The sequence below is a fragment of the Pomacea canaliculata genome, linkage group LG5 (assembly GCF_003073045.1).
Source record: "Pomacea canaliculata isolate SZHN2017 linkage group LG5, ASM307304v1, whole genome shotgun sequence".
Lineage (NCBI taxonomy): Eukaryota > Metazoa > Mollusca > Gastropoda > Architaenioglossa > Ampullariidae > Pomacea > Pomacea canaliculata.
The window spans coordinates 16019148-16036496 of NC_037594.1; the positions used below are offsets into that span (position 1 = coordinate 16019148).

Genomic DNA, 17349 nt, shown 5'->3' on the forward strand with positions numbered 1-17349 from the left:
CCTACCCCCCAACAAACACAAACTCTGACACTACACACATGACGAGACCATCTCCATGCTTTTGGACACTTACCTATTTGATCAGGTGGCTGGTCAGTCAAGCTGACCCCAGGTCATATCACCATTTCTAACTCAAATAACACTCCTGCGCTCTGTTAGCCACTACTACCCACACCCCTTCTCGATCCCTTTGCCAGCAAATCTTAGCCGAATATGCAATCACCACACGTGACTAATTCGTGAAGAGGTCAGTTGTAGATAATGATGAAGGCGCGATGGCAAATGGGACGACGCTTCGTTGTTTTTTATTTTATTTATTTTTTATTTTCTTAATTAACAGAATCACGGTTTCGTTTTCCATAAAGCTAGAAATGCGACAGGAACTAAGCTATCTCATTTTGTGTCTCTTATCTCGACGGTCATTAATTCTTGCTTACTTGATTGGCTACGCAATCAAGAACTTTCTTGCGTTAATTAAGCAGATCGACATGGATGCCATGGATGACAAAAATGAATCTTCGCTAGGTTGGCGTTTCCCGGTCTAAATCATCGGAGGCTTGGTTATCCTGATGCTACTCGTGGCCATCAACATTATGGGATTGGACTAGCAGACTCCGTGCATTTACACCCGGGGTGCAGACGACATCCGTTACTCAGTTTTCATTCCATGGACTGGTCTAAATGGGGATTGTGGAGAAGAGGAATGGAAATAATAAGACAACTGATCCACGAGCCTACTTTTCTATACATTGTCCTCCTAGCTGCATTTGGCAGCCTATAAAAGAACTGTACTGTACTAGATTACCAAACATTAGGAGCATTTCTGAAGGTTGAGTCCATATAGTCTTTTTATTTTTAACTATATGAAGCGGTAAAGTTTTAATTGATCAACCACAAGACTATATTAATTGTTTTTTTACATGGTATAAATTCGGACAAAACAGTTCGTTATGTTTCAGCATTTGGTTTTAAAGCACACGTGTTGTAAGTCATTAGTGGAGAGCTGTTGCTAACGAGAAGAAAGTATCCCCCTCCTGTCTTCTCCAACATCTCCCACTGTCTTTTCACACACACACCCCGACCGCACACGCTCTACAAATACATTTACATGCATGAACATTAAAAGAAAAAAAAAAGACATCAAACCTACAAAATCAAAACTAATCATTATCAACCTGTACATAACCTTTTTGACACTGAGAGCAACTTCAAAGGTGCTGAGTAATACGAGGAACTACTTTTTTGATATACACTTACTGAGCAACATACACGATAGTGTAAACAACATGCCCCGAGGGTGACACACATAGTCCATGGGGGTGACCAGGTGCCCGCGGGAACTGTGTTGGCTACCCCTGCTCTACACTATAGTCATTCATAAAGAAAAAAAAATTATTCATCCAACAAAATCCAAAGATCTACTGTAGGCACTTACCGTGAGAATCCGAGTAAACGCTTGCTACCTGAAGTTGGTCTGAAAAACTGGTTCTGGAACTTTCCTCGACCTCTGAGCCAGGAACGACTGTTATGTGCACGTATTGTCCCTTCTGAGTACCTTTAGGTGACAGCACCACGGGTCCGAGATAAGTCACCCTGGGTTCTGCTCCTGCTTCTTCGTCTTCATCATCATCCGCTGAGAGAGTTTGTTCCACTCTCTGTTTCGTCTTTGAGTTTTCCGTGTTGCCGTTTGTCGACTGCTTGGCGCTGTCCTCCTCTGTTTTCTTCTGCCCACTTTTCTGGTCTCTGATGGTGACAATATCAGTGGTGGGAGGGTTCCTGGCAACATTCTGGTCATCTGCTCCATCACTTGATAGTTTTTTCAAAGTCACCGTTTTCTCGCTTTTTGTGGTCGCATTTTTGACGCCGCTATTGTTACTGCTGTTGCTGCTGGTCCTGGAGACAGATAAACTCTGACTTTTCTTTGGTGACACTGCACAAACAATATTTTCAGATGGAGGAGCCCCATTATTTGGAGAGTCCATGATACGATTTTCAGAATCTGTCGCGAGGTCTTCGGGTCTCTCCACTCGTTGACGCTCAATGCTAGTTGAAGCCTGCAGCTCTCCCGACGAATTAAAATCAGTTGCAAGACCCTCGACAGTATCTTCTTGTTTGAGATCTTCGTCAAGCGTCATTACTGGGCGAGACTTTCGGCTCCAAGAAAACGCTTTGAACACGGACGGTGAATCCTTACGCTTGGTTCGAGGCAAACTCGCTGAAGCGTTCTTAGTCGTTTTGAGTTTGCCGTTGGCAGGTTCAGGTGGAGGTGGCATACTCGTGGGGGACTCATGAATCTGTGTTTCTTCCTCAGTGAGGCGTCGGAATGTCCCAGGGGTCTCCTCGACGTTGAGATAATCCCATCTCCTGGGCAGGTAATTGCGATCTGATGCCATCACTAGCAAGCTGCTGTTACTGGACTTTTCTGACTCTCCACATGTCTATCCACGTAGTGAAAATGAAGGTCAATAAATACTGTGCCTAAAACAACGGAAAAATCAGTTACTTAGTGAAGAGCTAGCCACATCATCTGAAGACAACTATAATGGAAATATAATCCCGTGTATGTTCAAGTGACAGAGTAGAAAACAAAGTGCATTCAAGCAAAATGAGAGCACACGGAAAGGGCAGCTGTCTGAGCACCTCGGAATACATGTTAAATGAGCGAAGAAAACGGAACCGAGGTGTGATAGATTAGTTAAACGCAGATGCGCGCGCATCCTTGTCTTCCCAAAACTCGACCTGCAGTGCGGGAAACAATAGGACCCTTATCGCCCTTAGTGCTTTATTGGCCACCTCCCTCCATCTCCTCAGACTGCCTTACTTCCCCCATTTTCTTTCTCTCTCCCTCTCTTAGTGTTTGTGTGATAGAGAGAGAAAGAGAGAAATTAGATGGATAAGAGTGGAGATGCAATATATTCGACGGTAAGGCCGGAACTCCACCGGTCTACGCCCTTTCAAGCTACCCAAGCATAAGTACCTTGGAAATGAGTCCTTTACTACAGATAAAACTGGGATTTTGCAAGTCAAGTCTACCAGGTGATTTAAGTGCTCACCTGTGATCATTCCAGAGTAAAGGTATTAGTCCTTGTGTGTACAGTCTACGAGAACTTTGTGACTTTTAATTAGGCAGTTAAACTGACCTCTTATGGATCTGGTACAGCCGTGCGCATGAAAGAACCCATACCTATTAATTCAGTCTGGCTGGTAATTTGACCTGAGACAATGAGCTCTGACCCCGTGACACGTCAAGTGAATGCGTCATCAGTCAGGTACGTGGATGTTCGCCCTCACCATCTGTTGATGTTGCTGAAGCAGATTTAAAATGTTGCCTCTCTGTATGGTTGGCACCGTTGAAAACGAGCAGTTGGGTACGCGAGAGTAACGGAGATGATTCAGTGTCTTCAAAATACCACATCATCTCTGCCTAGGAGTATGCATGCTGTTTATGAGAGAAGTTTATATTTACTTGCTAGTGTGTGCGTGTGTGCATGCTATGTGAGATTTCCCATCACGGAATATATCATTGTCATCATCAGTACCATAAACAGTGCCAACACCAGTACCACCTCCACACCCATTAATGCCATTGTTCCCTAGCTACCCATGTGGGATTAAGGATATTATTGAAGCACAATAAAATTTGACTTGAATCAACGAAAGCAAGAGGAACGATTGAAGAATAGCGAGGACCGGTTTAGAAACTGCGTAGATAGCAAGGCCACAGCGAGTGTCAGACGTTAATTAGCATGCTGAGTAATCTGATGGGCATAATAATTATCCGAATCCTTTTAATTAGCCGATGAATATCGCTACAAGTACTCGCCCATTCCCTCCCTTCCATGCATGTACATTCACACGCCGTACTTACTCTCAGTTTGTAGACGTCCTATGCCTATCAGTCGTTTCGCCAGTCATTCTCACACCCACACAACATGCAAGATGTCTATTCCCAGAAAGACAAAAACTGTGCGTACCTCATGAAATTATTTTCCATTGTTGCTAATCGCTAAGATTAGCACAGCTCTCTTATGCTCTGAATGATCATTACACTGCTTTGTGCGCAGATGCAAAGATTATTTATTTTAAAGCCTTGAACTTACCGATCTTAAGCCGAAAAACTTGTCAGAAGATCGTTCGCTGGGCTGGTAGCTCAGCTTCAAGTCAAACAGAAGATGCAGCCCACGAGTTGAAACTAGTACCGTTTGGACAACGTAATTAGCGATCAACGCAATGACTTCAGTTATTCCTCAAAAAGTTTTTCTTGAAACACGGTGCGGAAGTCTTGAAATATGGACTTCCTTTCAGCCCTTCCAATCCAGCGTTACCAAAGAGAGAAGTAAAGAGCATACTTGTACAAAACATTCATTCTAAGCATCCGATTGGTGCAGAGGAATGGTAGATGACCTGTTCCATGATCCCGCAGCACCTCTAATGAAAAGATTGGGGAATGGCTTCAGAGTCAGTCGCCTCGCGCCTTCCCAAGGAACACGACCCGTTGCGCACTCCTCCCCTTCTTCCACTTATCCTCTGCCGGTAGTGACCCCCTACCCACCCCCAACCTCTGTTTCACCCTTAACCACTCCTTGGTCGTCGTGGGTTGCTGGCGGTCCAATTAGTAAAGAGACTTGACGCGAGACAGACAAAATAATGGTCTTAGTAGAAACATGAATATTGTGCTTTAAAAGAAAGCAGATAAAAAATGATGTAATAGAGTTGCCAATGGGCATTACTGCAAAATGTGTTTCGACATAATCGAACGTTAAATCCTTTCATTGTGGTGTTTTCTTATGGTGATCGGAATAATATTATCTCTGGGTTGTTTTGTTATTATTGTTATTTTAATGGCAATACTGAGATATTTGTGCCATTAGAATCACATCCAGACATCTCCGAGGTCAGAAGTGGGAGCCGGAAAAATCCGAGATCCGTTTTTCCTTTGGCCAGGCCGGCCATGATTTTGCGCTTTGTCCTCTGGATCTTTAGTCTTTGTTTATTTACATGGCGTGTTTTGAGAGCAGAGCTCGCAGCTGTCACCCGGAGCGCTTTAATCTGACACGGGCACTGTGAAGTGGACTATCATGGATGACCTCTCTATCCACAAATAAATTATAACCCGCTGTTCGATGTATATCGCTAGAAACTCGACGGGTGTATGGGTGGTTTCGACTACAAGTATCCATATCTGGGGCCGTAAGAGTGAAGGGAATACGAGGATACGTGTGTGTTGTGTGTGTGTGTGTCTCATTTTTTTTTTTACAGATATCGTAAAAGCCACGCACATCGATAGTTCATTTTCTTCAAAATTGTGTCGGTGAATACCTCAGAAGATTGTCGTTATTCTTTTTCAAACGAGTTTATTTTTCTTTTCATGGTGTACTGTACGTGCGATTTTAATATCGCATGTGTTAAAATCTCGAACGGTGTGGGAAATCTTAATTATTATGCATGAGTCAGACTGAACATGTTACACAGTATCACTAGACAACAAGCAAAATGGCGCTAAGAAAAACTTTTCCTGTCATGATCTTTTTATACAAAATTATTTATTTGTTTATTTTATTTTTCTTTCTTTGATGTGATTTTGCAGAAAGGAGATTTTTAAGTTTTATGACAAAAGCTACTATTTCTCCATATTTATTTGCTTATTTGACATAACAGTTATGCAACTATGGATGGCAAGTAGGAATCGTGAGATGAAGTGTAATTCAAGATTCCGCTAAACTACAGACAAACGCTTGGATCTGAGCAGTTTATCATGTGGTTTGAGTGCATTTAGTACAATGCCGCACTACACTGATATAAACACTTAAAGACATATTGTAAGTGTTAATGCTTCGCCAGTTTCCTTCAGCAAGTAATTGGGCAATAGTTAGACGAAGATACTGTTTTTAGAAAACAATGATGGCAATCTTTGCAAGATGCAGGCACAATATTATCATCTCTGCCTTAACTGGCACTAGCCAGGTCTGGAGCATGCCGGTCCACCGGTGAGGCACCCTTAGGCTAGCAAATAGTGTTTCCTGCCGAGTGACTACTTTGACGTAATACAGATGCCCCGTCTGTTCATCTGCCTCGCGTTCTCTGCATATGTCAGAACAGAGATCGTGTAAGCTAAAATGCTTTTTATTGATGGACAGGTGTCCTCGTCGTCTATCCCTCTAGACTCTAGAGTATAGTGGGCAAAATTTTCTTTTTGCGGGAGTCTCAAAATTCTAAAGCTGTGCGGCGGGCCACTAAAATACTCAAAACCCATGCCAGGTGACTACACAGCCAACCTAGTGATAATGAAATGCACAACAATGAGCGCATAATGGCGATCACTTGCCCAATTTATTGTGTGAAGTGAAGCTGTTTGAATTCGCTCACGATAAAACTTTAAAATCAGCTTTTCCTTTGAAGCAGCCGCGCCCGATGATCTCTATATGTATACCGACTACATCAGATATGTCAGCCCTGTTGTTATCTTTGTAGTTTGTCTGTGTTAGAAATTTTAACGCTGTTGTGCTTGATAAATTAAATTTCAATCACATTAACTTAATCTGGAAAAGAAAAAAAAAAGCCAAACCCAAAAACAAGTGCACTTCACATTTTGGCAGACGGGCCGATCCAAAGACATCTTCGGGCCGTAGTTTTCCACCCCTGCTCTCTAGCCTTACCTCGTCATCTTCGAGTACTTAAGTTCCTTAGAGTAATTATTTTCGCAGGTTAGATGTCCCCGTCGGGCTCCGTGGACGCACCTGAACAGGTTGTGCGTTGGAGCTTTTTCTTCAAAGCTATTCCGTTTTGCCCCGTCTGTCTCGCTGGAACCTTCTTCACCCGTGATCTGTGTCAAACGGCAGTCTAGAGACTGCGGCCCAGCAGCGATAAACTCAAATAGCCAATCCAATCGAGCTTTATATAACTAATATACGTCCGTGGTCTGTAATCACCATCATATTGCACGTCACGTGACCAGCGCGGGCAAATCACATTAAAGTAACTTTTTGCCTTTCCTCGAGTAGCAGTAGTGTTCACTCTAGCCAGAGTTTGTAGGGTGATCCATAGAAGTTATTGTGCTATACTCACCACACACACACAAGTAGAGTCAATAAAGTCATTTTGTTGAATATTTTTGGAAAAAATAGCTTTAATATTTCTTTAAAGTTTCTTGTGCTAAAATAGGCTCTGGCAAAGAATTCCAAACTGTAAGTCGGAGTGATTGCCAAAGGTAAGAAAGAACAGATTTTTAGTGCAGAAAACCGTTCTAAGCTTTTGATGGTGTATACTGGACATTGATGACTTAACGGGATCCCAGTAGGACGTGTAAATCTGCTGCAAATGCTTATCGTTCCGAAGCACTGCGATTATCGTTGGTCGAAGGAAAGATAAATCCAACTTCGATACTCTGCCACGTGATTCTCTCCCCCAATCGTTAAGTGGAAGGAAGTTTCCGTCATGGCGGCAAGGTGGTAACTTCCACTCTATTCGATAAGTTGGCTTGGTTTCGCATAGGCCTTATGGTGCTGTAGGAGATTGAAAATCAAACATGCGATTGGGAACAATCGTCGTTCAGCAACTAGAGGATGAGGTGAGCATGGCATTATGAATTGCTGGGGTGTGCAATTTAATTTCGTTTGCGGGTCCAGGCAGGCAAAAGGAAGCATGATCATGTTATGTTGAGATGTGCACGTCACACTGAGGATTAAGTCTCGTTAACCACTAACAGTAGAAACGCCATTTTCTCAGAATATTCTGCTTCTGACTTTGATTTTGAAGCTGCTTTGCGGTATGTCTACTGAAACAAGCAACAGCTTCTAGGCAGAAAACTATCGTGTCGGCTGCAGAAGTTTCGAAGAACGGTAACTCAATGTACTCATACTGATCGTAGTCATCGATCGTCGTCTCTCAGGTCATTTCAAACATTTTGCATAGTAATAAGTTATTTTTGTATAGTATAATATATAAATTTAATGTACTTTTGTGACAGCGTTTGCTTCTGTTTTTTTGTGATTACAAGTAGGTGATTTTTTAAATTAAGCTTACGCAAATAGAAAAATAATGTGAAATCAGTTGTATTTATTCAGAAACCTCTGATGAAATGACTAGGTGGCATTCACAATTAAGAACATGTCAGCAGTGGTAAAATTCTTTAACACTTTTGACACGTATATCAAAGTATTGAAGCTAAATGAAAGCTAATATCATAATTTCCATGTTGCCATTCCTCCATTTATTAATATCATGATGGTTAGATGTCTTCCCCCCACCCCCAATGTACATGTATCATTTCAGTACAGCATAGATTAGAGGTGGTTGATAAGACACCTTGATGGCTAGTTCACAAATTATTACCAGTTAATAACATAAAATCCTCATGTGCATAGACATCACTTAACCAAGCCAAGAAAGTTGATACATTTTGATATTTTCTGAAATGGGGGCTATTTCATCATACGAATCATATGTACATAAACAACACAAATCTACTACAGTGTTCCCTCGCTACTTCGCGGTTCATATATCGCGGATTCACTACTTCACAGTTTTTTTTGAGTGAAGTATCGATCGATATTTTCGTGCTGGGAATTATCGTTCTACAAAATACCATAGATATTTCAACAGGAAAAAGACGAAAAATGTAGCTATATTTGTATTTCTATTAAAATACCATGGTTATTTTGTAGATAGAAAGAAAGAAAGAATTGTGTATGAGAAATCCATTGCTATGCGTAAGCGACGTGCCATGATTGTTATCTCCCATCTCGCAGCCAGTTAGCATCAGTTTTTTGGGTTTCTTTGAGTACAGTTATAATTTTTTTACACTAATTTGTTATTGTACTGTATTAATACCATGATTACTATATTACTTTACACTCACATGATATTGTTTTACATGTATATATTATTATTGCATGTATGTCCCTATTTCGTGGAAATTCGTTTATCGCAGCTGATCATAGCACCTATCCCCCGCGATAAACAAGGGAACACTGTATTAACTGATAGAAAAAGCATGTTGGTTTTTGTGTTTTCAGTGTTCAACAAACCAATTTATTTTGTTATCCTATTTATCATATGTGTATTATTTCTGTTTGTATTGCAAAACAATTTATAAAGTGGTGTTATATGTGTGAAAGTGTATGAAACCTAAGTGGCATTAAAAAATCATGCCGTTCTTATGCCTGTTTTATATCAAAGTAGTCAAAAAAGGCCTTCTAAAATTTACTAAAATATGAAACAGATGTTAACATGTTTAGTACGTTAAGACTTTTAGCTTGGTTTGTTAAAAGTACAGTGATAAGAGTTTTGGGGGCCATCATTATCGATCGAATTGCTGCTTCTTAGTTTGGGCTTTTTTTGGTCAGTTTAGTTTCCCTATCATGTTAGCAGTGACTGACATTTTGTCGGTGGCTTGGAGGAAAAAACCTCAGAGAAATGGAACTGAGAATGCATGCTTGCATTGATTTCTTGAAAAGCATTGACATAACTAAGGGACATTTCTTGACAACTGAAAAGTAATGCACTGTCCCTACCCCTGACTCCCCTTCCTTTGTGACACTCTACCTTCACCACACTTGCAGTAGCATGGTGTAAGGACAGAAAGTTTTTTCTTTTCTTTTGTCCAGGCACTACTTTGTATATATGGTTATGATTGTTGACATTGTTTATGATTGTCAGTACTATTATATATATATATTAATATTTTAACAATTTATATTTTAATGTTGTAGCCACCTTTAGTTCAAGCCTGTTTTCATGGTGATGCTGATGAAGTGAGAGCACTCCTGTTCAAACGAGAAGATGTCAATTATCAGGTATCATATTTTGCTTATAAGTTATATATTGGTCTCTTTTTGACCTTCCCTTTGAGAACATCATAAGGAGAAGCAGCTTGTTATTTTATGGAAAGCTGAATGAATCATCATAGGGCTTTTTAAATTTTCATTTATTTTATTCTTATCACTGAACTAATTATAGCATCTTCAAGATTCATCATGACTTAAAATGTTATAGGCATTGTATTTTTCTCCATGAGTCTCACCATTTATATGCATGTGTGTATTCCTACTTGTGCCTACATTTTTTAAATTTTTTTTATATTCTCCACTTTCGTGTACTGTGTTAGGTATATATCCCTTGAAAAAATAACTTTTCTTATCCTTTACCATTTGTCTTTAGGAAATGTTATTGTTTGGAGTTTTTTAGATTGGAATTTGTAGAGACAGAGCTTTTCCAGTTTTCTAGAACATTTTGCCATTCATCACTTGAGTTGAATCGTATCCTTTTAGATGCCAAGCTATCCTTTGTACTAAAACTCTTTGTGGCATACAACATTTATATAAAAGCATGTCTTCTATAACACAAAAACATATCTCTACCCTCCTAATATAAAATGTTTATACCATCTTTCTAGTTACTGTTGGGTGGTCATCTGTGTGTACCTGTCTGTGCATCACTTTTGTGGATTGCTAGTCATCTTCTGTGCATAGTATTAGACTCAACTTTGCACATTAACATAGCCTGAACCTGTTCAGCTCTGACTGAAGTTATGGAAAGATCATGTTGATGACAGGTTTTCAGAGCAGCTTTGCATGCTTCTTATGTTAGCAGAGGAATTGTTTTGGTTTGTTTTTTATTTATAGAATTTAGTCAGTGACTAAATATATACATGCATTTTGGTTGTTTATGCCTCAGCTGTGATAATACTTTAAAATGGTTAGTTCAGTGACCAGTGGCACATTGTTCTTTCTTGCATCTCTCATCACTGTGTTTACCAAAAAGTATGATGTTTGCTGAATTTTGAAAGCAGCTAGGATTAATGCTTTTTGTTTTAAAAGATTGCTTGTTTAAATCTACTTTGTTGGTCCTGGGCTGGAGCATAAGTAGATAGCTGTTCTATTTAAGCATAATTTTAATATTTATGATATTATTGATTTATTTTATATACTTCCAGTAGTTTATTGCAGAGATATAAAGTTATGAATGTGTGTGGTATGTGTGGTTTTTTGTTTTTTTAGGACTTGGAAAAACGCAGCCCACTTCATGCAGCTGCATGCTGTGGGGAAGCAGAAATTGCTGACCTTCTTATCTTGAGTGGGGCTCGTGTGAACACAAAGGACAACAAGTGGCTTACACCTCTTCATCGTGCCTGCTGTTCTAAGAGTGATGTATGTTAGCAAAGAAAGGGTTTATCTTTTTTCTGACATGCACACTTCATCATTGCTTGTATGGGTGTATGCTTTTGTGTTCATATATTCTTGTGTATTATTTGTAGATATCTGCTCACATTTTAATGAATTGACATTAAAACAGTGACAACCATGCTTTGAGGAAAGTGTTAAAATGTTGCTATTTTTCATTCATATTGTTGACATGTTTAGGGAGTCTTCAGTTCTTTTAACACAGTTATGACATTTGGAAACATTTCTGGATGGGTAAACCACTTTTCCTAATGTTCAGTGGTTTTGCTTACAGAGTTAGTTTTTCATAATTATATTTGTTGTTTGGTCAGCATAATTATGAAACTATTTTATGTTATCCCTCCCTAAAATATTGAGAACTTCAACTTTCAGGACACTGTTGAGATCTTGTTAAGACATAATGCTGATGTCAATGCTCGTGACAAAAACTGGCAGACCCCTCTTCATGTAGCTGCAGCCAACAATGCTGTGCGTTGTGCAGAATACCTCATTCCTCTTTTGACTAATGTTAATGTTTCGGATCGTGCTGGCAGGACCAGCTTGCATCATGCAGCCTTCAATGGTCACAAAGAGGTAAGGAACTTATTAGGACCATTTGATGAATTGGTTGTGACTCATTTACTTGGGAAAAAACTAGCTGACATTTCTTGTGCCCCTTAGTACAAGAGTTCATTGACCTGTAACTATCTACCTTGCATTATTCATAGTATTTTATAGTACGCCATACATACCACTCTGTTGTGTGGTTGTGAATCTCCTTGTTGATAGAAGTAATTATTAAACTGCTGCTTCCTAAATTTATTTTTTAATCATGTAAGGATCAGTAATTGATTTTTTTTCTTTTTTTGAAATACATACTGATTCTAGTCGTCTTATTTATAATAATTTGAAGAAGAAAGTCTTCATTTGTCATAGTAAAATAAAATTTGGGGGCTTAGATATTCTGACTGTTCTGATTCTTGCCATTTCTTCTTTATTATATTTCTAATGGTTGTTGGATATCTTGTGTTGATTATTCTTTCTGTTCCTCTTTTTTTTTTTTTTTTTTTTTTAAAGATGGTAAGTCTTTTGTTGGAGAAAGGGGCTACAATCAATGCCTTTGACAAAAAGGACCGCCGTGCAATTCACTGGGCAGCCTACATGGGGCATGTAGAAGTCGTCAGAATTCTGGTGGAACATGGTGCAGAGCTGAATTGCAGAGACAAAATGGTAGGTTGCAGTGATCCACTAATTGTACTGCTGAACATTAGGACAAACACCAAGATTAAAAGGCATTAGTATGTAACTGGATAGGTCACACATATTTCTCGTATCTTCAGATGTACACACCTCTTCATGCTGCTGCTGCCAGTGGACAGATCAGTGTTGTGAAGTTGCTGCTGGAGCTAGGGGTGGAAGTAGATGCAGTAAATGTCTTTGGCAATACAGCACTGCATGTGGCCTGCCTGAATGGTCAAGACATCGTCGTTAGCAAGCTGCTAGAGTTTCATGCTGCTGTCAGTGCTGTAAATAACAAGGGCATGGTGAGTGGCTGCTAGACTTTTGAGTGCATTTGTGGTAGAAATAAGTTTAATGTAAATGTAAATTATGTGAATCATTTTGATTCTAAAATCTAAAATGGTATTGAGAATTATATCTTTTTCTTATCAACCAGCCTTCTTCACTCAACCCTAGGAAAAAAATGCAAAAATAATTCTCTTTAAAATGTTTGTCTTTATGTTTCAATCTTGGATTATTTGTTTTGAGAGGTGGCATTAAATCATTTTGTTGTGGCGAAGAAAGTAGACTACAAGAAGACTGATGCTGCTTTTGTAGTAGATCCTTTGTTGATCTTGATGTCTTTCTTTAATATGCCTTTCTTTTTCTTTTGTGAGATAATTACTAAGTGGAAAATTTTGTGGACTGAAGATTACAATTTCATTTTCCTTTTACAGACTCCTCTACATTTTGCTGCAGCATCAACCCATGGAGGAATTTGCCTTGAAATTTTGGTCTCAGAGGGTGCCAACACAAAGGCACAGGTATGTGAAAATATCAGCTTATTTAGATAATTTAATATATAGTTTAGCAATAACTGAAACATTCTGAAAATGATTGTTTTGATTGGAAAGAAAATAAACATCAGCTATTAAAAAAACATTAGACTGTGTATCAGAAGAGAATGAAACAAATAGATCTTTTGGTAGTTTTGGCTGTTCTTAGTCTTTCTGGAGATGCTTAGAAGATTGACAGGATTGATGTGGGGATTTGTGCAGGAGCAGCTAAATAAAACCCAAGTGGTTCTGCCCAATGGTATGGTTACAACAGGCCCTTGTAGGTGGCTCTTAATTTAGGCATGGTATAGAGGAATGATGTTCCACTGATGTTAATCTTTAACCAGAAAGATGTTCTAACATTTGCATTGCCTGTGCAGTTATGTGCATCTTGTCATGTTAGAATTGAAAGAATACAGTTAAAAGATTGGTTGCTTTTTATGCGTCTTGGAGTGAGGTACTAGGTAATTTTTAGGTAACTAAATACTACCCTGTGATTTTCAAAATGTAAATTGAAACATCAGGTTCAACTGTAGCTTGGTCATTCTGAATTATGTCAGCCAATAGTTATGTCCCTTAAAGAGCCAGTTCCCAGCTATATTAAAAATGTAAATTTTTAAAGTTGCATCATTTGAGACTAGTGTTGACATCAGTTTGAAGCTGATTTCAGTCCTTTCCTTGGTAGAGTGGAAAGTTCGTTGCAAAACATCCTGTGACTTTTCCTTTGGATCTGATCTAAACCATTGAAAAAAAAATCATTTTTGAAGATTCATAGTCATGGGGCTCATGACTGAGGGCTTTAATATACTGTTCATGGTTGAAGTACAGATGACTTAATACCTCAGAAGATTTCTAAACTTTGTGGAAATGCACCTATGCAAGTTTTATTATTTATTTTATTTGTTTACTTTTTTGATTGATTGAATGCATGTGCATGTTAGTTTATTACCTTTATGTTCATCCACCATCTAATCATTTACCATCAATCCTGTTTGCATCTCATCTTTACTAAATTCTGTCATAAATAAACATCCACCAATGCTGTTTTGATTACTTTATATTTGTATGTAGAGAGAGAAAGGAATCCAGAGTGGTAATTAAAATTACGTTGTTTGGTGGTTTAGGTTGCCAGTGCATGAATTTATTTGACTTGTAATCCTATATCAGATTTATTTTTAAAAAATACTGTATAATAGTCACTCTTTTCCCCCTCCCCTTTTCTACCTTCCAGATTATTTCTAACCATTTTATAGTATGGATTTCTTTTTTAAGCATGGCAAGCACATGGAATGTAAATATTTTGTTGAATTTTGGCCCCTGTGTTTTGTTGCTTTGCAGCTAAAGGCTGGCCAGGACTGCTGTTAAAGTAGTTAAATATAAAGCATTATGATGTATTTCTGGCCAGCTGTAACAGTCTGTCACCAGAAAGTTTGATGTTTCAGAGCGAGGATGGCCGTACAGCACTACACATGACTGCCCTGCATGGTAGATTTACTCGGGCGCAGACTTTGATTGAGCATGGTGAGGTTCTGCCTCCCCTATTAATTTTTGTTATTAATAATCCATCTGTCTGTCTTCATTGTCCATATGAGTCAAAATTGCAGGTGAGGGCAAGGAAAGGTGTGGGCATCAGTTTGCATGGGTGTAATATGCATGACTGTACCTGCTTGTGTGTGCAGACAGGCACATCTTCAGTGTGAACTTTTGTGTTGAAGTAGACATAACTTGTGTGTTCAGTTGCTTGCAGAGATTAAGTGCCTGTGATAGTATCAAATGTGGATATATAGGTATGAGATAGTTCAGTAGCATGTCTGTATTTTTGCATCAAAATTAGTTGTTTTTGCCATATAATAAACATATCTGTTTTGAAGCAAACAATATTTTTTCATAATATAAAATTTATATGAAATTACATTGAGTGAAGGTGCATATTGTTGTCAGAATATTTTAGCACTTTCTAATCACATTTTACACTCTTCAGAGTAACTTTGGAATAAATTAGAATTCATGTAATATATTGATCTAATCAAATCATTTATATGTTCTTGTGAACTCCCAGTGGGCTGACCTAGATTTCTGAAAATCTTAAGAGGTAGCACTGTGTTATTATTGCTTTTTATCTTGCCAGTAATGAAAACAGAGGAGTTTCAAAGATTGTAGTTAAAAGCAATGATTAAACATTACCACAGGATCAAGCAAGCTTAGAAGTTTATGCCTAGGTATACTGTTATTATATGTCTGTTTGGTGTTTTCAGTTAAGGTTTAGGAATGCATGAACATATAGGGTAAATTAGGTGACCATTACTTTTTACCTTAAGTATTTTTGAGGACCACAATTTTCATTTAGATTTCCATTTATCTGTAAATCAGAAATGTGGAATATGCAGAGAATTAAACATTATTCCCAGGATAATGTTGGCTAAATTTTAAAGTAAAATCTAAAGTAGTGAGTCATTCATTTGTTCCTTGGCTGGTACCTGTTGTTAAGCACATGACCAGATGTGGCAGCTATGCCTCTTTTGGGGGATGATGAGCTGGTCCTGCATGGAAAACCAGTCCAGTCTTTCACATTCATAAGCCAGTTCTTCCTCTGGCCACCATGGCGTAGACCACCCTCCAAAGTACCTCAGAGGACAGTCTTCCATAAGGTTTCATGTGGGATCACACAGTCAAGCCAGATCAGCGTATGTCTGTCGCCTGGTGTCCTACAAATGTGACAACCATGCTTCATACGAAGTCATTTTATATTCTCTGTATGAGACCTGGAGCAGCCTTTTCAGGAACTTGCTCTCAAATGCCTAGATTTTCCTTTTCATATCAGCAAGCAGAGTCCATGTTTTACATCCATAGAGCAGGATCAGTACTGCAAGAGATTTGTACAGATTATTTTGTAGTAAACTGGGGTGTACCAGATCCTGTCCAAGATGCCTAGTCATCACCTACTGTTGTTGAAATCCTGATGTGGATATCAGGCAGGAAGCTGCTGTCCTAGGAGAGAGTGGCTCACAAGTACTGAAAGCCACTTATCTCATTGAGCTGTACCCTGTTCATGTAGATCTCCTCTTTGCAGTTGCCAGTGATCATAACTTTGCTCTTATTGGTGCTGATCTCCATTTCGTATGCATTTGAAGTTCTTTGTTAGTATCCACTAACAGATCTATGTCATCTGCAAAGCAGCCTTCCATCGAGGGAAGGATGATCATGGAGGGTTTCACATTTGATGTTCTCCAAGATATTGAACAGCACAGGTGATAAGGGCCACCCTTGGTGTACGCCTATTGTAGTGCGAATAAGCTCGTATTTGGTTATCCAGCAGCACTGCACTCATTGATGACTTGGACAATGCTTTCTTTGGCGTTAAATTTTCGTATCTCGTGCTATAGCCCTCGTGCCAGACTCTGTTGAAAGCCTTTTTAAAGTCTGTGAAGTTGTAGCGATTCCACTGATGCTAAAGATGCTTCTTCATCAGGATGTGACAGTTGAAGATCTGCTGAACTGTGCTTTTACCTGGTCTGAAGCCAGCCTGTTCTTCTGCTTGCAGTTCCTCTGCAGTGGTGCTGATGCAGCTCTGTGTTACATGACTTTGCTTGGGTGGCTGTTAAAGCTTATGGTTCTGTAGTTGTGGCACTGCTTGCTGTTTCCTTTTTCTTGGAGGGGTAGAACTAGTGACTGCATCCATTCTTTGTGTTTCTAGACTCTTTGACCTGAGTAGTTTCTTCCCATTCTTGAGCAGCTCAGTTGTAATGTTATAAAAGTTTTTGCAGTATTCAGTCCATTGGTTGAGTACAGCATTGCTTTTTTTGAGGTGGCCATTGCTATCTTTGATGACAGGTTTTGTTTTTGACCTGTCTTAGGGAGGGTCCTTAGTAGTTGGTAGGCCTTTTGCCTTCAGCCTGTGCCATTCCCTCCTCTATGGTCCGGCATTGGCTCTTAATCCAGTTCTCCCTATCTTCCTTCATCCTTTCTTGATGGCACTGTTCACTTTTGTTGTATTTTGAAGCTGCTTTGAGATTGCTTTTCCTTTATTTCAAGGTATCCTTTTTTTTTTTTTTTTTTAGGCCCTTCGCCCCTCCTGGGGCATAGGCCATCGACTACAGCCTTAACTGTTGTCGATGTTTTGGTAGCAAGGATTTGTT

The 17349-nt window shown here is 39.2% G+C and overlaps 2 protein-coding genes across 4 annotated transcripts in view; one reads left to right on the forward strand and one right to left on the reverse strand.

Moving 5' to 3' along the window:
* The window catches only part of LOC112564888, an 8217-nt gene extending 3696 nt beyond the window's left edge, over positions 1-4521 (reverse strand). Inside the window, exons 1-2 of one of the 3 annotated variants that reach the window (XM_025239995.1) lie at positions 4101-4521; positions 1436-2478 (exon numbers count right to left, since the gene is read on the reverse strand). In XM_025239995.1, coding sequence (XP_025095780.1) covers positions 1436-2393 — 958 coding nt within the window. In that variant the 5' untranslated portion in view covers positions 2394-2478; positions 4101-4521. Of the gene's footprint in view, positions 1-1435; positions 2479-3053; positions 3075-3184; positions 3259-4100 lie in introns of those variants that run through there. The other 2 variants (XM_025239996.1, XM_025239997.1) reach the window with 2 other exon arrangements.
* Positions 4522-7409: 2888 nt separating this feature from the next.
* LOC112564729 (serine/threonine-protein phosphatase 6 regulatory ankyrin repeat subunit A-like) overlaps positions 7410-17349 on the forward strand; it is a 32068-nt gene continuing 22128 nt past the window's right edge. The window contains exons 1-8 of the mRNA XM_025239752.1: positions 7410-7567; positions 9711-9794; positions 10998-11147; positions 11553-11753; positions 12237-12389; positions 12500-12703; positions 13115-13201; positions 14656-14734. Coding sequence (XP_025095537.1) covers positions 7526-7567; positions 9711-9794; positions 10998-11147; positions 11553-11753; positions 12237-12389; positions 12500-12703; positions 13115-13201; positions 14656-14734 — 1000 coding nt within the window. The 5' untranslated portion in view covers positions 7410-7525. The remainder of the gene's footprint in view (positions 7568-9710; positions 9795-10997; positions 11148-11552; positions 11754-12236; positions 12390-12499; positions 12704-13114; positions 13202-14655; positions 14735-17349) is intronic.